Genomic DNA, 15,934 nt, shown 5'->3' with positions numbered 1-15,934 from the left:
GAGACCCTCCCCTACCACACACATACAGATTAATGAACGAATGCGCTTCCAAAAAATCCATAGGATGTATAACAATGCCTTGTTCCCACATTCACTTTCAGATCCCTTCAAGAGTTAGCTTTGTGCTGGCAAGGACATAAGGACACATTCTCTCCCACCAGCAAAAGGAATCCATTTGCAAAGCAATAAGCAAATAAGAAATAGTACGGGCTGCTTTTAAGTTAGCAAAATTGCCAGCACAGAATGAAGTTCCGCTTGAGATTCTGACCCAGTGTTACCAACCTGTGTCGGGAAAGAACCGGAACGACACCCACTTGGGTCCATGGAATAGCCTCCTATGAATTTGGTCGTCAACTAAAGTCACGATTGCGGGGACGTCACAACTAAGGGACTATACGTACCATGTTGCTACTGGTAGAAGCCCAATTACGATTAGCAGGGAAAGTCAGAAAATCAAAAACGAAAGTAGGGATTAAAGTTGGGCGGCGCTTTCGCCTTCTCTGAGTCATGACTCATTCGGGCTGCCGTCGTTGCCCTGGGATACCAGGAGACGCTGAGTCCTGTGCGTCCTGTATCTATGGAGACGACAACATGGCGGTGGTGTGAGTTTTGAACGTTGATCCCAGGGACCCAGGGAGCGGCGCGAGTGGCCAAGAAAGGTATCTGCCCCGAGAGGCCGTCTCCTCCGGGAAGTGGCCAGGGGTCCCTTTCATGTCCTTCCGAGAGTCCCGTGGGACTGAGACTTGGGTGAGATCAATCAGACTTGGGAGATCTTGGGATTGATCCCAAGATCAATCTCTTGGGATCCCGAAGAGAAAGGAGGAACAGCTCTAAGTAAATGATGTCCTTTGTCCTTTCTTTTTACTTATTTCTTCCTCCCTCAACTCTACATGAAGACCTGCCACATTTTCCACTGATCATTTTGGGAATTTTTAAGTTGGAAATTAGTAAAATAAAAGAAGCTGATAATATATATTTTTAAGTCCTCAAGATTAGAATATTGGATTAAAAAACACCGCGTCCTTGCCCAGTGTGTTCCCAATAATTGCAAATGTGTGACTCTTCTGGAAGAGTAGTGCAGGCTAGTGTGGAAGTTATGGTTGTTAATTATAGTAATGTAGGTTTATCTTGGGCTTTTTCAAATACCCTATTTCATGTGAGCTTCGCATCAATTTTGTGAGATAGTCAGCATAACCCTCGTTATACAGGCCGGGAGTCTGAGGCTCCAGGATTTGGAGAAACTTGCCCATCTCGAATGAACCTAAGCAGATGCTGGAATCCAGCTTTCCTTGCTCCAGGACCAGTGCTTTCTCCACTAAGCCCTAAGACGTGGCCCAGACCAGCTTTCTACCCCTTCCTCTCTCATCTCTTCTACGCACTTGTTGCAATATTTCATGTGTTGACTGGAGACTTCTTCAGAGCCCTGAGGCAGGAGCTGTCTGTAGAATCTCCGGAAGTGACAGGCATTAATGAGTCAGCACAGGACTACATAGTCATCCAGCAGCAGAAAAATAATAGGACCCTCTTCTCTGTCTCCCCAGCTTGCATTTCTTTGATTCTATTTAAGCGTACACTTCACAATTAAAGTAGGGTTCTTGCTGTCTTGTCTGATGCCTAACAGGCACTCAGTAAATGCTTTGTGAGTGAATGAATGAATGAATGAATTTAAGATAGTCCCTTTCAGAGGGTTTGAAGATGTTACTGATTAGGAAAAACTGAATCAACAGAATCTTTTGCTCTGGATAGGTGGTGGGGTGGGGGTGGGAGAGTGTCTGAACGGAAGTTTGTAAATTTCTAGATGATAACCATAAAATTATTTACTAAAGCATAGTATGTTTTAATAAGGAGCCAATCCCCAAATCTGAAAAGGGATTATTTTAGGCCAAATAAAAGACAATTCACATCTAATTATAAACTGTTGTAAGAATTAAAATACATATGAAGGCTTTACAACACTGCCTGGCACATGGTAAGTTCTCAGTAAATGTCAGTAGAAGTTGTTATTGATTTTGAGATTGTTATTGGAAGAGGTGGGAAAGTATATGGAGTGGTCTTCAAAACGTACCTGTGTCCATAAAGGTATTAGATTGATACTGTCCAACATGGTAGCCGCACCTGGGGGCGGGAGCTGAAGGAAGTCCACTAGAGGAAGAGGGAATTTGAGGAGATGGAGTCAGAGCCAGGTGGGACACTTGTATGTCCCCTAGAGCAGGGCTAAGCACTCTTCTGAGCATCTGGGGAAAGCTGTGGACTCTGTCCCTAGAAAAGAGTGCATGTCCATACACATGACATTTTGCATATAATTTGCCTATAACATTTGCATACACATTTGCATATACTTTCCAGCTGTAGTCCGTCCATGGATCCTTCTGCTATAGAGGTTGATTCATTTAACTTTGAATTGAGTGATTATTTCAATGCTTACTTTAAAACTGGACTGCACGTCATGTACTGATAGAGGAAATTCAGAAGACCAAGAATGCGTCAGTGTCATTTGCTTCTTCTTTGCCCCTTATTCCTCTTTTCACAGGAAGCAAGATACATTCAGAGGAAACAGACAGTAAAAGTCAGATAAAGGTAATGCATATACTTCAGTAACTCTCACTGGGAGCTTGCTGAGAAGTGCCAAGTGTGGCGATGGAGGGCAGGGTCTCTCTTCCAAGTGCCTTTCCTGAGTGATGAGTCTCTAGGCTCCAAGAAAAGCCCTGGATCTTGTATTCAGCATTGTTCCTCATGGTGCCACCTCATATGTGTTGCCAGAGCTGGGAAGCAGGCCTGCCTCTGTGATAATGATGGCTGTGGCCAGTCTACTTCATCGGCCTCTCGTTCATGTCCTTCCTGTCTCTCCTCTGGCCTCTTCTAGGCTCCAAACTGGCAGGAACTCCAACTTAGCCAGTGTTCCCCTTGGACCTGTGTTCCAGGCACCTGATGCTCACCCAGGCAGCTCCAAGCCCCACCACGAGGACGAGGGACAGCAGGGACTACCCCGTGACCTCCTGATCAAGCCTCAGTGCCTGCACCATGGCCGTTCCCACCATCACTGGCAGCAGTGCAGTCATGAGTGTCTGCAGCAGCGGCAGTGCCAGTGCTCCTGTGAGGACACAGCCAGGGCTGGGGGCGGGGGGCGGGCAGGGTGTCACAGGGCCAGGGCCCAGGGGAAGGGTAGCAGGATAGGGGGTGGGTCTGAAAGGACCTGACTCTTCTGTCTAAAGTCCAGCACTAGAGCCTGCATAGACTGAGGACCAAGGTGACTGAGTGGTGGGAGCAGTGAGAGTGACCGTGGGGGAGGGTGGAGGGAGAACTCTAGGGAGATGCGAGTTGGAGGCTGATAAAGCGCCAGGAGCTTTCCTTTCCCTCAGAAAACTCTTCTTGTCATGGCCCCCTAGGACTGTGTGTGACCAATATATTTATGTTGCTTGCTTTTGGCAGTTCTCAGGGTTGTCTCTTTGTAACAGCACAGGGGCAGGGGAGGACCCTCTTCTCTGTCTCCCCAGCGGCTGTCTGGGGGTTTGTCTGTGGGGTGTGGCTTTGTGTTGGGTGCAGTGGGTGTCTGTTTGTGGATTCTCATGTCTCATTAGATGTGATGGTGGTTGCACTTTCCTCCCTGTGGACTGGGGGTCATCTCACTCTTCCCTCTGTGCCGTCCTGGGCCTGTTTGCCCTCAGCGTCACTCATTGCCCTTCCCTGCTCTGCTCTGAGCTGGCAGGAGATTGGAAGGGGGCAGGAGGGGAGAAGCCAGGACATTTCTTTTTCACCCTCCCTGCTTTTGACAGTGTCTCCATCAGCAGTGGCGTCTCCCTGTGATTCCAAGACCCCCACCCCAGACTGGCCTCTGGGTTGTACGAACCCCCCCGCCTCCCCTAACCTAGGTGTAGTAGGAGCTGCTTAATGTCCCTCACTTAGGGGTTGCTTCACTAGCCCCTGTTTGTGCATTAAATTCCTTGTTTTAAAAAACCAGAGCGGCTTCTGTTTTCCTGCTTGGATCTGACTGACGTATCAGCTGATACTCATGATCAATTACCCTTGCTCACCCATGCCCCCTTTTCTCCCTGGGCAAATTGGGAAAGAAAAGACTACATCGGCTATCCGACACTCTCTGTAAATATTGAAACTGAGAGTGTAAGCGCCAAGAGAGGAGGGATTTGTCATTCTTGTTCACTATTGTAGCGCTTGGCTCAGTGTCCGGCTCATAATAGAGAGTCAACAAATATTTGTTGAGCAGATGAATATACCCTTATGTTATGTAACTATGTGAAAGCAGTACATGGCCAAAGGTAAAATAAAATGGCTCTGAGTTGAGCCTTCATAGTAAGGCTCATGGTAGAAGGAGGCACCCCGTTTGTCCTCCCTTCACCTTGCACCCCAGGAGTCCCTCCATTCCCCTCTCTGCTCAAATAGATAGGGGTTAGGGATAAGTCCATGAAAATGTTTTCATTACAGATGAGAATTGTTGGCACATGCCACCTAGCATCATCAGAAGCAGTGCTTGCAGTGACCTTAGAGTCAGGGCATGGGGTAAAGGTTGGTCGCGGGCAAATAGACTCCTTCCTCTGTTCCACCAATTGAGGGATGGGAGAGGGAGTGTCCCCGTGGTGTAGAAAAGTGCCTGGGATAGACCACTCTGACTAGGAGAGGCTTCTGGAGTGAAGGGGTAGGACGGGGAGGAGGGGGAGAAGGAAGCAGCATCTGAGGGTGCACTGAGGCACAGAACCGGCCAGCCAAGACTGCTCAGTGTGCCAGATGTAATGGCCAGATGGGGGGGCCCAGGGAAGGCTTCAGGGGCAGGGTTGCAGGGAATCTAGTTGGAAAACCATTCCAGTGAGCTTGGAAGAGGTAAGATCTGGCTCCAGGGCCTGCCTCCCCTTTGCCTTCTGTCTTCAGTCCATCTTCCAGGGGTGAGGGGTGGTATGATTCATTACTTTCTGAAAGTGGGGAGATGTTTGCCCGTTCTCTGGGTCTTTGAATCCTACCCCAATAATGCATCCTTCCTTTTTGCTGCCAACTGAACAGCCAACCCGCTCCATAAACACTCCGATGTGCTTCCCAAAGAAGCAAGGAAAAGTGAAGAAGAGGGTCGTCTGGGGCATTGAGGTGGCTGAGGAGCTGCAATGGAAAGGCTGGCAGCTAGGGCAGGAGATCACCAAAAACCTGGTTCTGAAAAATCTATCCTTCAAAATCCAGAAGATGAAGTACAGGTACAAGTATGAGGGGTCAGAGACCCAGTCCCTAAGCCCTAAAGCACGCACTCTTAAAAAAAAAAAAAAAGCCTTTAAAATGTCATAAAATCAGAAGAGTATATAAAACGTGCAGTTTGAAGAATTATTGAAAGTGAAACCCATGTAAACAGATTAAATAATGGAATAATAACAGTGTCCAAAGCTCACTTTCTCCCATTCTGTGTCCCTCCCCTGTTAGAACACCTTCCCTACCCATAAAGGTAACCACCATCGTAACTTTCATGCTAATGATTTCCTTGCTTTTCTCAAATGGATTTACTACCTATGTTTGCATTCCTAAATGATATAGTTTAATTTTACCCGTTTATAAGTTTTATGTAGATGGAATAACATGATATATATTTTAACTCTTTTGTTTTGCTCTGTGGTGTTTGTAAGGCTCATCCACGTGCAGCTATAGTTTAGCCTTTTTCATTGCAATATAATATTCCAGTGCGTGCTTATATGGTATTACAACGTATTCACCTATTCCTCATTTGTGTTGTTTGTAGCTTGGGACTGTTATCAGCATTCTTGTATACATCTCTGGTTGCACAAGTACAAGAGTTTTTCTAGGGTAGATACGTAGGACTAGAATTGTTGTGCCTGGGAACATGTATATGTTTGTTTTTTGTAGGTAAAGCCAAAAGATAATCTTCTTTTGATTGGGATTTGATTTTCCAAAGTACTTGGATCATTTATGTTTCCACCAGCCACATATGAGAGTGTTCCCATTCCTCCACAATCTTTATCAACAATTGCTATTGTCAAGATTAACCTTTTTTATTTTTGCCAGTGATGGTAATTCGTTGTGGTTTTAATTAGCATTTTCCTGATTACTAAGACAATTGAGTGTCTTTTCATATGTTATTTCATTTATGTTTCATATATTTCTTATATTTCATTTATGAAATCCCTGTTTAAGTCTGTGCTCATTTTTCTATTAGACTATCTTCTTTTTTTAATAGACGTTTTTAAATCATGGATGCTAATATTTTGTCAGTTATGTGTTGTGACTGTCTCTCCCACCTTGTGACTTGTCTTTTCCTCGCTTTATCATGTCTTTTGAAAAATAAAAGTTCTTAATTTCAAAGGAATCAAATGGTTGATGCTTTTGAGGCATTTTTTGTATCTTGCTTAAGAAATCCTGCTTTACCCCACCTAGGTCATGAAGATATTCTCCTACAGTTATCTTCTAAAAGACTTTATAGTTTTGTCTTTCATCTATATGCAGTTGGTTTTCATGAATGGTTTGAAGTCAGGATCCAATGACATTTTTTTCCTCAACCAAATGTCCAGTCGTCTCAACACCATGTATTGAAAAGTTCCTACATTCTCTGATGGTCTTCCCCACCACAGATGTATGTCAAGTGTCCGCAGATGACGAATCCAGGCTGCACTCCGTTTTGTTCCCTTGATCTACTTGTCTCTCCCTGGGCCAATATCATTCTGAGCTTACAGTAACTCTTGACATCTGGTAGAGTAAGTCTTCCAACTTCATTCTTATTCAGGGTTGTCTTGGCTGTTCCTGGCCTTTTGAACTTTCCTATAAAACTTCAAATCAGATGATCACACAGACACAGAAAAACTTTTTGAGATTTTGATTGGGATTCCATCAAACCTATAGATCGATTTGGGGAGAATTGACATCATCACAAATTGAGTCTTCCATGAACACAGTAATGTCTTTATTCAGGTCTTCTTTCACGTCTCTCAATAAAGTGTAAAATTTTCTCCATAGCTGTCGTACTCATCTTTAGTTAGCTTCATTCCTAAGTACTTGATATTTTATATTTTTGATGGTGTCGTGTATGTTATCTTTTAAAGTTGTTTCATTTTCTGCGTGTTCCTAGTTTTTTTAAAAGTCGTTTTCTATATGGATGTTTTGTGCGTAATCTTGTTGTGTCCAGAAACCGTGGTGAATCCTCTTATTAATTCTAATAATTTAATCGTTAATTCTTTTTTTCCTATGTACACACATTTTATATGGAAATGACACTTTTCTTTCTTTGTCCTTCCTTATTGCACTGTTGAATTGGAACGTGTGGAACAGGAGTGGTTATAGAAAGCATCCTTGTTCTTGAACTCAAAGTGAAAGAGTCCATTGTTTCACCATTAATTTGAATGTTTCCTGCAGTTATTTTCCCCTCAGACTTTATCAAGTTAAGGAAGTTTTCCCTTCTAGTCCTAGGTTGCTGAGAGTTTTTCTCATAAGCATATGTTGAAGTTTATTTCATATTTTTAAAATTTAGATGCTCATCTGATTCCTTTTTCTTGTAATTTGTTAATATGGTGAATTCCATTGATTTTCTATGTTAAACCAACCATATGTATATCTAGAATAAGTCCAACTTGGTCTTCATTGAGCATTCTTTCTATACATTGCTAAATTCTTTTGGCTAACATTTTGTTTATTGGTGATAATGGCTTGTAATTTTTCGTTCTTCTGCCTTGGTCAAGTTTTGGTAACAACATTGTGATGGATTCATAGAATATGTTGGGAGTATTTTCTTGTTTTAATGTTATTGGGAAGATAAGGCTGGAATTATTTTTTCCAGTGCTGGGTAGGACTTTCTGCAAAGCCATCTGGCGGAGCGTTTTCTTTATGGGAAGATTTTTGAATACTTAATTCAATTTCTTTGATGATATTTGGTAGGATGGCCATAAAATTTGTTGTGTGATCTTGAGTCAGTTTTGGTAAGTTATACTTTCCTAGGAATAATTTTGTTCATCTAAACTTTCACATTTATTGATATAGAGTTTTTGGTAACATCGCCATCTTATTAAAATTCCTAAAGGCTGCAGTATCTGCAATTTTGACCCACCCTAGAACTGTACTTCTTCAGAGGTCTCTGATTTGAAAAGTGTCCCTGGCACCTCTGTTCCCTCCTTGGTTTCCCCCAGCTAAGCACTCAAAGATTTGGTTAAATCAGGGCAGCCTTCCCCATCCCTGTCCCCATAACCACCATGGGCATCAGGTGCTGCTCCCTTGCCCCTCTATCTTTTTGGTTGGTGCCCTGACATCCTGGAGTGAAGGTCTGCTAGAAGAGTTGGAAGACGAGGGAGAAAGGGCCTCCTGTGCCAAAGCCCCTGTCTTTGCCCCTTTATGGTCCCAAGGACTGAGCTTTCCAGGCTCTTCGCTGATCTGTCTACCAGTTCTCGTTTTCTGAGCCCTAACCCTGAAGTGCTGTCTCCTGGCTTTCTGCTGCAGGCCCCCCACGACCAAGTTCTTCCTCACTGTCATCCCTCAGCCCATCCTCCTGAGCCCGGGCATAACCCTCACTCTCCCCATCATCTTCCGGCCTCTGGAGGAGGTAAGGTCCAGCAGAGGGCAGTGGGGGACACAGGTGAGTGACCTCGGAACTGGCAGCACAGAAAGGAGCTCTCCCACCATACACACATCCTGCCAACTGGAGCAAAAGCTCTAGCTTGGGAAGCCCTGGAAAAGGTCAGACCCTAAACTCATTAGACAGAGGGGATTTCCAGTTGTACACTGGAGGGGCAAAAAGGCTATGCTACTGACTCTATGTGCCATCAGAAAGCCCCAGGTTCCTTGGTCTCTTCCTGCTCTCAAAATGGTCCCTCCAGATACTTTGTTCTCGTCAAAAGAGGCCCCATATCTCTGAGACCCGGACAGGGATGGAACACAGATAACTGATCCTCTCCTCGGAGACTGAGATGGAGGGCCACAGCGTATTCCCTCAGTGGCTGTGTTGGGGGGATGGCCGAGGTCTGGAGTGGGTTGTGTGGCTCCTGAGTACCACCCGGGTTCCACTGATCCTCATCTGCCTCTGTCCCCCAACCCCTGTGCTGCAGAAGGAGTACAAGGACCAGCTGTGGTTTGAGAAAGCAGAGGGGACGTTCTGTGTGGACCTGAGGGCCACCCTGCCTTGCCATAACCTCATCTGCCCACCGTCCCTGCAGTTGCCCATGTGTGCCATGGGGGACATGGCCGAGGCCTGGTTCAGCCTGGACAATGTAGGGTGAGAGGAGTGGCTGAGGCTCACAGGTGCGGAGAGTGAGAACTGGGAGCAGGAGAGACAGCCATGTCCGGTGGGGGAAAGCAGTGGGGGAGTAAAGAAGGCTGCACAGCGTGTCTGCCCTCTAAAGCAGGGACAGGGATCAGAATGAGCTCAGTGGCTCTGACCTGCCCCACCCTCCAGGGACCTGCCCACCTTCTTCACCTGGGAGTTCTCCAGCCCATTCCAGATGCTGCCCGCCACGGGACTCCTGGAGCCAGGCCAGACATGCCAGATCAAAGTGACCTTTCAGCCTCTGAAGGCTGTCATCTACGAAGTTCAGGCCACGTGCTGGTATGGGGAGAACAGCAAGCAGAAGAGAAGCATCCAGCTGCAGGCTACGGGTGAGGTCCGACCTCTCACCTGTCCACAGAACCCCCCTGCTGCACCTCCCTGGGCCTCAAAGCCTCAGTATGCCCCACTACCCCACTTTCCTCCCTGGCCTGGCCCCCACAGTACCTCCTCCAGCTTCTTTCCCTCCCCCAAACCCTGCAGGTTTTGCCTTTTCCTTACCCTCCTTGGTGTCACAGATGAGTGTTTCCCTGGGGACAACTACCTTCTTTGAGGGGCTGTTCAGCTTGGGGCCACAGAGGCCCTGGTGGGTTTCTCCCCAATACGCCCCATCTCTGCCCCAGCCAAATGTGCCCAGCTGCTGGTGAGCATAAAGCAGAAGCGACCAGAGGACCAGGATGTTGAAGGCTTCCAGAAAGTGCTACACTTTGGCTCCGTGGCTGTGGGCTGCACTGCCAAGAGGCATATCAGGCTGTATAACCCATCGATGGTATGCGTCCTATGCGTGTGGGGGGAGTGAAGGAAGGACTCGGGACCCCAGAGCTGCGTATTCCTGAAATCCGCTCCCTGTCCAGAATGCCCCCCTTCCCATATCTTTCGCTCCAAGCCTCACATCAACTCTGTCTGTTAATACAGACGTACATCCACAGGTGTCTCCCTCTCTTCTCAACTAGAGCTGAGCTGGAGTACTCCCTGAGCCCCAAGAGCAGCCCTAAGACTGTACTGACCCCAGCACCACAGCTAGCCTTTATGATACCTTTGGGGGGAAAAGTGCCCTTCTGGTGGGTCCCCATGCAAAGCCCACGGCTTGACTCCTTCCTTCTCTCCTGGTGGAGGCAGCATTGTTCACACTCAAAGCTGACAAGTGGGGCACAAGTTGGATGCTAGCCGCCCTGTCCCCCTTGGCTGGGCACCTCAGTAACAACAGACTTCCCCACCCTGTGATCTGACCCCTGCTGTCTCCTGCTGGCCCCACAGGTGAGTGCCCCCTTCAAGATTGAAGTGGCCCCAGACACGCTGACTAAAGACCAGGCCTTCTCGTGCCCCACAGCCTCTGGCATCGTGTCCCCAGGAGAAAAGAAATATGTGTCGGTGTTTTTCCACCCTGATACCTTGGACGTCAGAACCACGGACTACTTGTCCATTATACCCTCTGGCTCTGCCGCCCAAACCCTGCTCAAAGTCGTTGGTTTCTGTAGAGGTACTGGCAACCCCAGGACACTGCACTCCCTGGGGACAGGAGCAGCCCATGCTTAGGATTGGGAAACGCTGCTGGCCTGCTCCTAAGAGCAAGTGCCTCGGTGCCCTTCAGCCTGGGTGTCTGCTGCCCCCTGGTGGGCTCGGTGCGGAATCCTGTGTGGACACCGGGAGGTCATGTTCCCACCCTCACCGCTGGTGACCTGGAGGTCTGCTCAGGCTGCTGGGCCTTCCGGCTCCTTTCCAGCCTGGCCTTCTGTCTCCAGGCAGCACCACCTCCCATCGGTGGGACCCTGTCTGAGATGCCCTGGGGAGGCTGATACTCCAGCCCCAGCCCGGTGGCAGCGCCCACTCACGGGGACCCTGTCCCCTACGCCCAGGTCCTGATGTATCCCTGCAGCACTACTGCATCGATTTCAGCTGGGTCAACCTCGGACAGCGGTCAGAACAGGCCCTGCGGATTGAGAATAAATCGGACTGCACAGCCCACTTCCAGTTTGCCATTGACTGCCAGGAGAGTGTCTTTAGCATCAGACCTACCTTCGGGACCCTGGTGGGCAAGGCCCGCGTGACCCTGCACTGTGCCTTCCAGCCCACTCACCCCATCATCTACTTTCGGCGGGTGGCCTGTCTTATCCACCACCAAGTAAGTGTTGGGGAGGGGGCAAGGAGGGGCTCCCCTGGGAACTAGAGGGGCCAATCTAAGGCCCACTGAGGAAGATAAATGCTTGGTGCTCACCCCCATATTCTGGAACTTCTGGGGCTGTCTGCCTGGATCATCTCCTCCAGGGCCCCAGCCTGGCTTTTGGAGCCAAAACACGGCCAGAGGTACATGAAGTTCACTCTGAGCCAGTGGGTGTGCCAGTCTGGCCCCGACTGCTCCAGGCTGGGGGCTCTTCTGCTGCTGTTGCTGGGGGGAGTGGGGAACGGACCTCACCCCCCACAGCACGTGCAGGGCCAAGAGCCTTGAAGTGATTACCTCAGCCCAGGCCCCTGGGCAAGGTCAGACAAACTGTGCCCTGACCAGCTGATACCTGGCCACGGTGGCAAGTGGGGCCTGAAATCTAGCCTCACATGGACAAATGTCACAGGACCCGTTGTTCCTGGACCTGATCGGGACCTGCCACTCGGACAACACGAAGCCAGCCATCCTGAGGCCTCAGCACCTGTCTTGGTACCGCACACACCTGGCGCGGGGCCTGACGCTCTATCCCCCAGACATCCTGGGCCTCATGCTGAGCGAGAAGAAGCTGGTGCGGGATGCGAATGGGGCCCTCATGATTCCCATGGAGGTTCGGTGGATTCCACGGGGCCCCCAGGACAGGCTACCCTGCCCCAGATTCATCGCCCTTCTCTAGCAAGTCTTGGGCAGCCCTGTGCCCCCAGAGCCTTGTGGGGGTGACCTGTGTGGAGCTCTTGTATGTAGCCTTTCCCAGAAAGGAGCATGCAGATGAGGGGCACGTAGGAGGAATGGCAGTGGGATGCCCACCCACCTGTCTCCCCCCATGCAGGACCTGGAAGACATGCCAGCCCTACAGTATCCCCTCATCCCCCCCATGACTGAGTACTTCTTCGATGGCACTAGCGACTTGGCCATCTTCCCCCCGCCCGTCAGCATAGAGCCTGTTGAGGTGGATTTTGGTGCCTGCCCCGGGCCCGAGGACCCCAACCCTGTTCCCGTGTGCCTGATGAACCACACCAAGGGCAAGGTCACCGTGGTCTGGACACGCAGGTCTGACTGCCCCTTCTGGGTGACCCCAGAAACCTGCCATGTGCCCCCGCTCAAGTCCATGGCCATGCGCCTGCACTTCCAGCCGCCTCACCCTAACTGCCTCTACGTCGTGGAGCTCGAAGCCTTTGCTGTTTATAAGGTGTGTGCAGCCAGAAGGGATGGGGAGGCTGGTTCTCTGCCGCAGAGCCTGAATGCAGGGTGGGGTCGGAGGGGGTGACAGAGGGGTGCTGCCGGATCCATCCTCTCCCTCCCATGGGGAGAACTCAGCTGGGGTCAGCCCTTGGGGGAAGTTTGGTGCACAAGGGCTCCTGGATTCTCTTTTAGTCCTTTTTAGTCCTTGAAGTAGGATAGAGCCGCGGGCAGGAAGCAGGCGCAGTCAGAGGCACCGGGTAATTATGTGTATGGGGTGAGGGGCTTCTAGCACAGCTTCCCTCGGCCAGGACACTTGGAGCACAGGCTGTCCCTAGCCCAGCCTCAGTCTCAGAAGCCTGTCACTCCTCTCCAGGTAGTCCTGCCCTTTCCCTCCCTTCTCAGCTATGCCCACCCTGCTGTTCTTTCCTCGTGGCCTGGGTGCTGGGGCCGAGAGAAGAGTAGAGCAGTGCAGTCAAGATCAGAGATGCTTACCAGCCAAGTGACCTTGGACAAGTTCCTTAATGTCTCTGAGCCTGGGTCTTTTCATCTATAAACATGATGTCATATATGAACTTTTGAGAAGGCTTTCCAAAGCCAAGTCTTGAATTGCCTTCGTTCTAATATCTTGGCAGTGGAGGGCTGTGGTAGTTTGTAGGAATGAGACCTGCCTTGGCCATCAGATTTTTAGGCTACATGCTCCAGCTCTGCGCTGTCCATTACGACAGCCACTGGCCACATGTGACCACTGAGTACTTAAAAATGTGGCCAGTCCAAACTGAGACATGCTGTAAGGGTAAGAGACTCTGGATTTCGAAGACTTAGCATGAAAAGAATGTAAAATATCTCACGAATCCTTTGTATATCGATTATATGTTAGAATAAGATTTTAGATCAATTGGGTTACATAAAACATATTATTGAAATTTATTTCACATGGTTCACTTCATTAATGTGGCTACCAGAAACTTTAAAATTATGTTTGCAACTCGTATTTGTGGCTTGCATTATATTTCTATTGGCCAGTGCCTCTCTAAGCACGTTCCTACAGCATGTCCTAGGGCTGTCGTGAGGATTAAAGGGCGTGTTTGCTGAGTGCTTCGTGCTGGGCCTGGCGCACAGCCAGAGAGGCTGTTAAGACTTGTTCTCTACCCTGTCTTCCCAGGGAGTCCCTCTTTTCTGTGCCTGATGTAGGATGCCTGCTGTGCAGGGGGCAAGTTGGGGCGCCCCTCAGGGTCGGACACAGGGCCCTGAGCTTCTCCCTGGGTCCGACCCCCTGCAGGTCCTACAGAGCTTCAGTACCATCGAGGAGGACTGCACCGTGTGCCCATCCTGGAACCTGACACTCCGGGCACGAGGCCACAGCTACGCTGCTGCCTTGGAGCACCACGTCCCCCAGTACTCCCTGGATGTCCCCAAGGTGAGAGTGGCCCTGGCAGCCGTGGGAGGTGGGACTGGGGAGCATGGCTTCTGCTGAGGCTTGCAGATCCCTCTTCCCTCTCTGATGGCCTCAGAAACACATCCTGGCACCCTCCCTGGCCATCCCAACTTCCTCACCACCAGCTCCTGGGGCTCTGGGCTAGCTGAGGACTCTCTCCTGGGCTGCAGCACTGGGGCTGGGGGAGTCTCGGACTCAGACCGCTGGCTCCTGCCTGCTCCATCGGAACACCCTCTGGTCCTCTCAGGTTTAATGCTCCAGTGCTTCAGTCCCCTGTTGACTGAGATAGCTCACCACACCATGAGTTCCTGCCCTTGGGGGTCACCCGGGCCTCGGGTGGGGTCACAGAGCCGGTCCCTTGGAGTAGCCCCTTCTTCCCGGGCCCCTCCTCTCTGAGCAGCAGGATGCCAGAGAGCATGAAGGCGGAGCCCCTGGGCTAGATGGCCAAGTGCCAATTCTAGTTTCTCCTTTGACAATGTCATCAGTCCTTTCACCGGTCTTCGCTACCCTCATGCTTCATATTGCTGGAAAGGCACCAGTTTTGGAGAATGTACTTGGGGGCGATCCCACTCCCCCTACCAGGTACATTTCTGCTCAAGTGCGCCCCTTCCTGGAGTCCCCCCTGACTTCTCAGGGTTCTCCTCAGTGACCCCCTGTCCATTTCCCTTGGCCAGTTCCTCCCAGCGGTTTGTGACCTTTACTGCCATCCAGCACATTCTGGGCCCGAGTTGCTCCCTAATGCCTCGTGCAGCGCACTTGTTGCCCAGCTGGATGGGGCACCCTGGTCAGCAACTTCAGGCCTTGTGTTCTACAGGCTGCTCAGCTCTTAGCCTGGTGCTGACCACACCCTAGAGGCGTAAGGAGTGTTTCGAAGCTGGGATTGCTGGGGCTTTCCCTTTGTCAAAGTAGGGTTCCCCCAACCACCTGCAGGAGAATCACCTAGAAGAGGCCACTTGCCTCAGGCACTCCTGGACCAGGATCTCTGAAAGTGGGTTCTCCAGAAGATGGTTTGAGGACACCCTAAAATGAAAGAACTCTTACTTAACCTTGAGGAGGAGTCTTGGAGGCCTCTCGGAGGATCCTAGGGTAGTTCCTGTGGCCACTCCATCTCCCTGTCTGGAGGTCTCTGGAAGACAGAAGCATTTTTGGGGGTCTGGCTGTGGCCTCCCCCATTCCCTGCTGCAGGGCACTGACTGGGATGCATGGGGGCATCTTGGATCTCCCTAGAGACGGCGCCACCCAAGCCCACATGGACTTCCCTGAGTATGTTTGTTGAGGTGGGTCGGGGTGTAGGTCTGAGCATGGGTCCCTTTTCTCTTGCACCCCAGCTATTTCCTGCAGTGTCTCCCGGTGAACCCTCCTACCGCAGCCTGCTCCTGATCAACAGAGGCTCCATGCTGCTGACCTTCAACCTGGCCCCCAAAAGCAGCTCGGACATCTCCCTGAGGCCCACCTCAGGCCTTGTGGCCCCTGGAGCCCACCAGATTTTTCTCGTCTCTACCTACCCCAAGGGCAACTCCTGGAAGCAGCACATTTTCTACTTGCAGTTCAATTTTTCTCCCCAGTATCTCAAGGTGGGAGGCATGGGTCGGGGGCTGGGTCCAGGGGCGTGGGCCACAGTCTGGGGCTTCCCTTTTCAAAGCCACATTCTGGGGTTTGCCTCTGAAGCTCACTTAAAGTAGACAAGGGGCTGGTCTTTCTCCCAGACGTGACATGGCAGGGAGAGGACCTCTCACCACATCTGTGAACAGCTCTCCCAACACTTAGGGTCCTGCCTGTCCACCTCATTGGATCTGGGATGAGAAAAAGGGTGCAGATTCCCACAGGAAGGAGCAGGGGCAACACAAGACTTACCTGCAGGTGGTAGAGGCGTGTTTGGGCCAGGTCAGGGAAAGGGTCCAGGCTATGGACC

The 15,934-nt window shown here is 50.2% G+C and overlaps 1 protein-coding gene across 4 annotated transcripts in view; it reads left to right on the top strand.

Annotated features, from left to right (window-relative positions):
* The first annotated feature begins 579 nt into the window (after positions 1-579).
* The window catches only part of CFAP65 (cilia and flagella associated protein 65), a 33,509-nt gene continuing 18,154 nt past the window's right edge, over positions 580-15,934 (top strand). For 2 of the 4 annotated variants that reach the window (XR_013993512.1, XM_081051398.1), the window contains exons 1-13: positions 580-659; positions 2,864-3,093; positions 5,011-5,195; positions 8,428-8,530; positions 9,033-9,199; positions 9,380-9,579; positions 9,871-10,016; positions 10,505-10,727; positions 11,104-11,369; positions 11,815-12,015; positions 12,235-12,594; positions 13,867-14,004; positions 15,351-15,596. Coding sequence is in view for 3 of the 4 variants with exons in the window: in XM_081051398.1 (XP_080907524.1) it covers positions 3,022-3,093; positions 5,011-5,195; positions 8,428-8,530; positions 9,033-9,199; positions 9,380-9,579; positions 9,871-10,016; positions 10,505-10,727; positions 11,104-11,369; positions 11,815-12,015; positions 12,235-12,594; positions 13,867-14,004; positions 15,351-15,596 (2,307 nt within the window). In the remaining variant the exon portion in view is untranslated. Of the gene's footprint in view, positions 660-2,530; positions 2,578-2,863; positions 3,094-5,010; positions 5,196-8,427; positions 8,531-9,032; positions 9,200-9,379; positions 9,580-9,870; positions 10,017-10,504; positions 10,728-11,103; positions 11,370-11,814; positions 12,016-12,234; positions 12,595-13,866; positions 14,005-15,350; positions 15,597-15,934 lie in introns of those variants that run through there. The other 2 variants (XM_081051399.1, XM_081051400.1) reach the window with 2 other exon arrangements.

Source organism: Rhinolophus hipposideros, assembly GCF_964194185.1.
Source record: "Rhinolophus hipposideros genome assembly, chromosome: 6".
Lineage (NCBI taxonomy): Eukaryota > Metazoa > Chordata > Mammalia > Chiroptera > Rhinolophidae > Rhinolophus > Rhinolophus hipposideros.
This window is presented reverse-complemented; position numbering and strand designations above follow the sequence as displayed.